This window comes from Prorops nasuta, unplaced genomic scaffold (assembly GCF_024137725.1).
Source record: "Prorops nasuta isolate Cenicafe-Biocafe unplaced genomic scaffold, Cenicafe_Pnas_1.2 PNAS00017, whole genome shotgun sequence".
Taxonomy (NCBI): domain Eukaryota; kingdom Metazoa; phylum Arthropoda; class Insecta; order Hymenoptera; family Bethylidae; genus Prorops; species Prorops nasuta.
In genome coordinates, this window is record NW_027116814.1 from 3,517,485 (window position 1) to 3,525,688 (window position 8,204).

Sequence of the window (8,204 nt, forward strand, 5' to 3'; positions counted from 1 at the left end):
TTTCTCGTTGTTTTTCCATCGATGCCATTTTCAACATTTTTTCCTGGCTCTCCTCTTCCTAAAACAGAAAGTTATAAATTGCAACGGACATTACAGAGATAAGGCAGGCTGCGCCGGTTCGATACTCTCTCGCCCTTTGCCAACCAGCCGTCGCTTTCCCACACAATTTTCCGACCATTTTCCATTCTCCGATCTCGCAAATTTTGCGATACCTTTCATCCCACCTACCATAAACTATTCAAACCGCATCCAGGTCAGCCAGCGAATATGCTAAAAACCATGAAAATTTATTCGATCGCAAAATCTACACTCGCCGCTGAGGAAACTCGTGGAAAATTTTCAAGAGCACCCTGAGAAGAATAATGCTGGCAACAGATTTGAGAAATGCATTGGAGAGAACATGGAGCAAAATTGAGAGATCCAAGCTTGATCCATGTTGTACAGAAGTTATTGAAATTAATTCTAAGCGGATTTTTAACGGAGATTAGAAAATTAACAGACGATATATAATAAACTCATCGGTTTTCACAGAGCGGCGAGGTAGGCGATTGTGCTCGTTAATGGAAATTCTATCTCTCTCGCGTGGCTCAGCTATTTTCCATGGCCTGAATTATTGCGTATCGCGTGCAAAATTTTCAAGAAGAGCCTCGCGATAATGTCGAAGAGCACTTGTATGTAACATCGAGTGTCCTTCTTCTCCCCTTGCTATAATCTTTTATCGAGACTGTGTGCTATTGCCATTATTATTATTATTATTATAATTTTATCAGAGCCGCTCAACACGAAAACACCATCCTGGCGTAATCGATAAACAGACTGTTTTCGCCACTCTCCGGAGGTGATTTCCCGTGGAAATCCTTTCGAAGGATCCCGCGGCACGATTTTCCAAAGCGGCAAAGATGATAAATAATGGAAGGGGTGATAAATATGTTGCGCGGGTGAATGGGAGATCGTACAGAAGAATCGGAAAAATGTGAAAATCAGTCGGAAACGCTTTCTGGGGCATAATGCGAGTGTAGCCACATATAAATGTTAGGGTTTTGGCGCCCGGCACGAGGGCCCAGCCCGATCAATATTTCTCCCAGTGGCGTGGAGCAAAAAAATCATCCCCTCCCCCTGACGCATCTCCCTTATCGAACCAATAACGATCAATCTCACCACTGCTCCTACGAAAACAAATCTAAATTCCAAATATCCCTCGCAAAATTTATATTAATGACGAAACTATTCTTCCATGCCTTTTACAATATTCTTACAATTGACAGATTGATAAAGAGTGGAAGATTATTTGTACAGTCATATAGAATTGATAGTGCGATAATTATAGAGTGTTGCCAGTGGATTGAATTATAACGAAATCCAAGTTAAATTTAGTCGCGTTACAATTTACGTGTAAAATATTGCTGTGGTGAGGTCGATTGGGGAGGGGGAGGAAAGGGGGAGTGATTTCTTTGGTAGAAATTGCGGTGGTTGACGCGAGCGAGCGCTATGGCTTGGCCGTGTGTCGAATCGCAATGGCACGGGAAACGCTCGCTAATTCCTAATTGCTCGACGATTTCGATCAATCAGTTTAATTACCTCGCCTGCATTCGGACACGTGCACTGTAATTACTGGCGCGCAGCAATTCACCAACAAAGATTTTCCACGCTAAATTTTGCAACAGTCGTAAAAATCCAGTGGTACGTTTACATCGTTCGCTTTGGCCAAACCAAATCCATCGCTTAATTACAATCTTTCAATTTGATAATTGCTGCTCGTTAATTGGTTGCAAATTAACATTCGAAAGCAAGTAACGTTGAACGATCCGACAAAACGAAACTACGGTCGGACTTGGCGATATTTTGCTAAGAGGAGAATTAGGATAGGCCTTTTAAACGAAAGCTTCCTGAAGAGTGCGTGTGTGTTACAAGTGGCCGGGGAAGATTTTTGCAGCATAAATATTTCATCCTGAGAGCTCGGTTGTAGTTGTTGGACTGGCGGAGCAGAGAAAGCTTCTTGAACGGAAGGGTGCTTTGTTGCAAGGCTTCCGCTTGCAAATCCTGCGGCTCCGGCGAAAGCTCTCGTTTACACATGAGTATGCGCAAAAACTCTACTTCCATCACGTCGTTTTACGCTGCTGTACTTCCTTCTTCCCTTAGCATACCCTGTTTAATGATAAAATCTCTTGATCAGCGAGGCTCGCGAGGACTGACCTTCCAGTTTTATCCTGCGATTATCTATAATTATTACGTAGTACCAGCCTCCAGTCGTTCGAGTACTATATAGATCTCCTTTAATTCACCAAGATCCAGCTTCAATCCAAATGTTGGCAAAATGTGATTATGTCAATCCAAGATGAACCCTTGATCCATTGAATTCCCTTGCTTCGCTGTAGGGAAATTTAATTTCAAGACTCCTATAAGCGTGTAACGTGGAGGAATATCGAATATCGATTTAGGTTTATGGGCAGTATGAGGGAGAGGTGGAAAAGGGGAGGTGGTAATAGAGAATAAGAGATAAAAAAAAAAGAAAAAAAAGACTATGAACCTTGGCATTGAATTTTCCGAGGATAGCACATATTTCCATATCTTCCCTTTATTTCCGGTCCGCCTGCTTTTCACGGGGCCCTCGTCTTTTTGCCTGCACGCGGCCATTGTTAGACTAGACGCTTTCAAAACTACTCGTCTCACCCGAGGCCACGTCTACACGAATACAGAGAGGAGCCAATGTCGAGGCAAGTCGCAAAATTTGCTTCCTCCACACTCTTCCAACTACAACGATACAAGAACATACATTGAGCTACATTCTGTTAGTACTCCCGCGAGCCACGTTATGCACGCGAAATGCTTCCCTCCCACCCACCCACTTCAAAGGATTATACCCACCCTACTTCGTATTATTACAAAAAACGCGCCTAGAATGCAAAACTTTTCAATCCCAGACTCCTTCCCATCCATCCTGTAACAATCTTCCTCTACCCCAGTTGCCTCTCCTTCTTTTAAATACAACGGAATATCAAACGAACTGCTGCCTCCTCTTCAATCCTCATCCCTCGATTTAAAATAAATCCATCATTCTCAAATCATACTGCTTGTTTTAATTGTTTTGGGGAATTCTGCTCTGCAAAAACAGATGAAAAATAAAATAAATTAGGTGCTTTGTGCGGTGTGCTAAAAATCTGGGCGATTATCAATTTAGTTTCTGTACATTAAAACTTTTTATACCTTTACAAAATAATTTTATTATCAGGTAGCTTATATATTTGTATATTAATTATATAATGTTAAAATTAATCACAGCTTTTTATCATAATCAACAGGTAGACCTATTAAATAAATGCTGTCACAGGGTTAGTCTTTTTCAACTACTTTGTAAAGTTTCGTGCACCGTTATTGAAAGATTTTTGCGACTATGTATACAACCAGTAAGGTACATCCTATAAAAACAAAGTTATCATTTACATAAGTTTGAAAGGAATCAAATGGCATTTCTTCTTCCGTTTGTGACTGCTTTTCCATTACATTGATTGGCAATCTCGGAAGTAACGTTGTGCTTAATGCTGACTTAATTTCTGATAATTCTTTGGAGAAGAAATTTTCATTTTGTTGTTGCGCCTCCCATATAGATTTTTTTATGTGCGATATTCTTCTATTATTGTAAATCATTGAACCAATCAGTGATACGATTGCTAATGATATTGAGGCAACTATAGATATATACTTATATTTTTGGGCATTTAATATCTGGCTGTCGTGGTATTCTTTAATCGCCGTTGACAATTGCGTGAAATGATCCCTTTCTTCATTTTCTAATAAATTTAATTTGTCACTTAATTTCTTTTGCTCCTGGAGCCCCTTGTTCTCCATAATAGTTAAATGTACATATTTAGGATCGTCTCTTGGAGTTTGCACTAATTCTGCATAGACATCCTTTAACTTATTATTTATCAGTGTAGACTGCTGGTGATAATTTCTCCTCTCATTCTGACAATTAAATAATTTATCTTGAACTACAATGACTTGTTGTCTGGCTGCTTCAACCGCATCCAAACCTGTCAACTGCTGGTACCAGTTCCACCAATGGACAATATGACTTGGTAGTGGAGTTGGCTGCAGTCGGGCTGCATTCATATCTTGAATTATTACACTCCCATTTACCTTCTGAAAAAGCACAAATGAATTATAGCAATTGTACAAAATTAAAATAAAAGATAAAAGCTTCTTACCTTTACTACGGTATTATATTTTTCATTTGCCACTCCCTGCAAATATAATAGTTTCTCCTGAGCCTTTTCAGTCGCACTTCCAATAACTGCAGTTGCATTGTTCAAACCTCTTATTTTATATATCTGATCAGAAACTGCCTTAAATAATTTTTGATAATGACTCATTGCAGACCCTTCATTTAAGAGGACTGTATTACAAAACTACCTAAAATCAAACATATATGACAATACTTTGCTAATAGAAAGAAAAAAATACACATTTTGATGAGAGTCATTAACTTACTTACAGTAACAAACCTTTGTCTATTGCAAAATAAATAATATAAATCCCATAATAGCACAGGTTAGAAATACCTAAATAAGAAATATTCATTTTAACGGAGAGGTCTAGAGATTAAAATAAGTATAAAAATATTTAAATAATATACTTTACATTACCTGGTTAAATATTATACAACTATGTACAGCGCTGTTAATTAACCAATAATAATAATGTAATCAAAAGGTGCCTCTTGTAAATTGGAAGAAATGATCACTGAAAGTGTAGGCAGCTACATCTATTGATAAATACGGGAAACATGTCTGTCTGGAGGAAGAGAAAAAAGAACTCGGTCCACAATGGGGTAATTTTCCGTGTTTGCCTGATATGTCGGTAACATAGAAATCCGCTGGTAAAGAAGTTTTCTGTTAAAACGTTTAAGATGGCGCTGCCTTCCGGAGAATTGGAGTGAAGAGCTCCTCGCTCATTCTGCACTCCTAATACTTTCCTGATATTTTATTTTACGAGAGAGCAGCTCGATCCCCTATTTTCGACCGTCTTGCGCGTTCAGTTCAGACTCGGGGACGACTACGCATTTCGCTTTCTTTACGTACAAATATTTCTTAGCTTTATATCAATTAGAAATATGCATGAATATTATTTTATATATTAAGAAAAACGTAAAATTAACCTTTTCTTAAACAAAACTGTAGTTTTATGTATATAAATACACAATAACTAATACTATTATATATTTTCTATTGGATGTAAAAAAATCTGTAAATATTCCCAAAAATGGTTTTATATTTGCGATTAAATATAATACACTTAATTGACTATCTGGCCATATATTAATACTTATAAATAATTTTAATGGAAGACTTTTTAATGCTTAGAGGTTAGCCTCAAAGCAACATCATTGTGGCGATAAAAAAACGATTGAATTATATATAGTAAGATACTAACTTATTCATTTAAACAAAAAAATAAATCGTATCGTCCTATAAACGAGATGAGTGTGAAGTACTTACAAATTTTACGTCTTGACTTTGTACCCGATCACGCTTTAGTTAAAAAACGAATTTACCACAGACATAAGAAAATAGAAACTATAAAAAGTTAACTATTTAATTTGGCAAATAATATTCTCGTGGAATATATTCCTGCTTCGGACTGCTCGGCTCAATTCCCAAAAGCTCTCCCATGAATGCGATGTAAGTTATCGCCAAGCGAAGAGTTTCTATTCTAGAGAGGCGCTTCTCGTAAGCAAAAGTAGGTACCTAGTAACAGATGAAAAGATATAAAAGACAGGGATTAATAAAATAATTAATCCAACATGATAGACATGTTTTTAAAAAGAAAATGCCTTACTTTTCGACGTAACTTGTCAAAAGCTTCGTTCAAATTGAACATTCGTCGTCTTTCACGAATATTTGCCGCTCTCCTCTGAGACACCGTGGCTACGCGTCGTCTTGGCTTCTTTGTTGTGGAGGATGGCAAATTTGGTGACCTACCATTAGGTGTGTATCTACTGAAAAATAGATCACATTTTATCAAATTTTTTCTTTTCATATGTGACACTAATTCATTATACTAGGTACCTTTGATGTAATAATGCACAGGGTTGTCTGTACAAAGCGTGATCGTTAACATGAGGATGCGTAGGTGTTGGTGTTTGATACAAAACTGAGCTGTCCCACATAGGATAGCTGCCGAGATCGGTACCGACGTACTGCGACATTTCCGACGTAATTACCTTTACAAAATATCCACTCATTAATATCTCCTGATCATCTTCAATCGTATGATTAAAAAATTCAATTTATCCACTCACTGGTGCTTGATTTCCATTAATCTCCCACAACGGTTCGGAATAGCTCATATCCTGTGGCCAGTGACGAGCGAACCAACAGCCACACAATTTTGTTCAGATAAGACAAAGCAAAATCAAATGTTGTCTCATTAATTACACGTTAGATACGACAATCTTGTTCCGGAGCTCCGAAAAAATCGGGCAATAAATAAAAATTCCAGGTAAAAATTTGATGTCACGATCTCTGAAGAATTGCAATAATCTTGCTATTACAGTTTAAAGCGTTAAGATTCAATTAAAAAATTAAGGAAAAAAATAGCACTTTTTGTGTTGTCCCCAGTAGCGCGAGATATGAACAATTGGAATGATCGAGGGAATCTGGTCTTTTGATTTTTGACAGGAAATCCTGCAGGATTAAATCTCCTGGAGAACCAGGGGGCAGGCTCAGCCTTGAACATGCGCGAGATCCGTTGTTTGGATTGGTGGCACCTTACAATCCTGATTGGCGCACACTTTGCCAGAGGGTTGGCTTCTGTCGCAATTCTCGGAGTCTCCATGGTGACAGGATCTTCTACAGGGCTTCTCGCTGGCTCCAGAATATCGACCAGTGACCTGCAAGATGGACGAAATAAATATACATTTTCGAAACAAAACATTTTCAAACAACAAATTTCCATTTATTATTGCAATATGCTATTCTAACTGATAAAACGATAAAAACATTATTTCAAATAATGTACTTCAATTGTTTAGCTGAGAAATAACATTAAGTAATAATTATTTCATTTTTGGCCACGTTTTCGTTCTTTTTGATTTAAAGAGAAGCAATCCTATGTTCATGAAATTAAATATAAGAGGAGATAGAAAGAAATTGTTACATGGAGCATCTAATATATTATTTCTTTTAATAATTTATATAAAACAGCAGAGTAAGATGCTCTATATACATTGTCAATTTATAAATAAAAGAAGTTCTTGGTAATTCGACTATTTAATTTGGCATAAAATAAAGAATATTGATTCAAGTAAGCCCTCTGATTAAATTGAATTTACTTTCTAACTGCTTTAAATCAACGATGCGACGACCGGAAGACTGACGCAATAAAGTATATAAGCTCTTTTGAATAAACGATAAGGAAATTAGTGTTACAATTGATACAATCAAGCGTGCAAAATCCATTTAAGAAAAATGAAAAGTTGATGGAGCGACATTATTAAAATGAAGCGATTCGAGGACAGGAAGCATAAGATTTTTCGATGGAGCCGCGTGGCCACTGAGGGTGAAGCAGGAAACATATTGTTTGTCGAGAATTAATTAAATAGATATTAGCCGGCTCACTTGACGTCCCTCCTGAAGCGTATAAACATCGGCGTGTCAAATCCGATCTTGTTTGGGTGTCGGGGTGCATAAAATTATTAATACGTGCTCCCTTTTCTACACCCTCCTGCAGTTTTCACCCTTCAGCTGCGACATTCCGTAATAAGCTTAGAAATATGATGAACGACTTTCCGTCAAGTGAAAATCTAGTTTTTCCCAAAAAATCAATTGGTCTCAATATTTGACAGAGGATAAAGCACGAATTATAGCTAAACAAAGAGAAAAACAATAAAAATCAGATATAAAATTTCACTCCACAGTTGACCATTATTAAAAATAATAAAAAATAATAATTTATACGTATAAGCATTGACTTGCAAGTTTTTGTGGGTTTTAAACAAAGAAAAATTATAGAAATTTAATGCTGGATGGCAAAATATTTGTGCTGGTACGATAGCTTCCACGAAGGCTTGGTAATATTCGCTATATCCATAACTGCAAGCTGACGCTTCGGATCAATGCTGTAAGCGTCGGCGCCGAAAGCTTTCACGATCAATTGCTTTGTTCTTCTTAAAAATTAGGGTCTAAAACAAAACAAGAAAAAAAGCT

The 8,204-nt window shown here is 37.2% G+C and overlaps 2 protein-coding genes across 5 annotated transcripts; both read right to left on the reverse strand.

The window, feature by feature from the left end:
- Window positions 1–3,209: 3,209 nt before the first annotated feature.
- LOC136779582 (mitochondrial potassium channel-like) lies at window positions 3,210–4,760 on the reverse strand. Of its 3 annotated transcripts, none has more exons than XM_066737232.1 (4): window positions 4,644–4,760; window positions 4,503–4,559; window positions 4,206–4,410; window positions 3,210–4,140 (listed from the first exon to the last, which is right to left on the reverse strand). In XM_066737232.1, exons 3-4 carry the CDS (start codon window positions 4,368–4,370, stop codon window positions 3,370–3,372), a joined length of 936 nt encoding a protein of 311 aa, XP_066593329.1. In that variant the 5' UTR covers window positions 4,371–4,410; window positions 4,503–4,559; window positions 4,644–4,760; the 3' UTR covers window positions 3,210–3,369. The 3 variants fall into 3 exon arrangements, with proteins under 3 accessions (XP_066593329.1, XP_066593328.1, XP_066593327.1); XM_066737231.1 differs by having other exon boundaries at window positions 4,489–4,559; XM_066737230.1 differs by having other exon boundaries at window positions 4,493–4,559; window positions 4,644–4,758.
- Window positions 4,761–5,158: 398 nt separating this feature from the next.
- On the reverse strand, window positions 5,159–7,740 carry Fer3 (48 related 3). 2 transcript variants are annotated; one of them, XM_066737248.1, is made up of 6 exons: window positions 7,617–7,740; window positions 6,600–6,889; window positions 6,299–6,521; window positions 6,066–6,220; window positions 5,836–5,995; window positions 5,159–5,744 (listed from the first exon to the last, which is right to left on the reverse strand). In XM_066737248.1, the coding sequence occupies exons 3-6, from the start codon at window positions 6,344–6,346 to the stop codon at window positions 5,592–5,594; spliced, it is 516 nt and encodes a 171-aa protein (XP_066593345.1). In that variant the 5' UTR covers window positions 6,347–6,521; window positions 6,600–6,889; window positions 7,617–7,740; the 3' UTR covers window positions 5,159–5,591. The 2 variants fall into 2 exon arrangements, with proteins under 2 accessions (XP_066593345.1, XP_066593344.1); XM_066737247.1 differs by having other exon boundaries at window positions 6,299–6,889.
- Window positions 7,741–8,204: the final 464 nt, after the last annotated feature.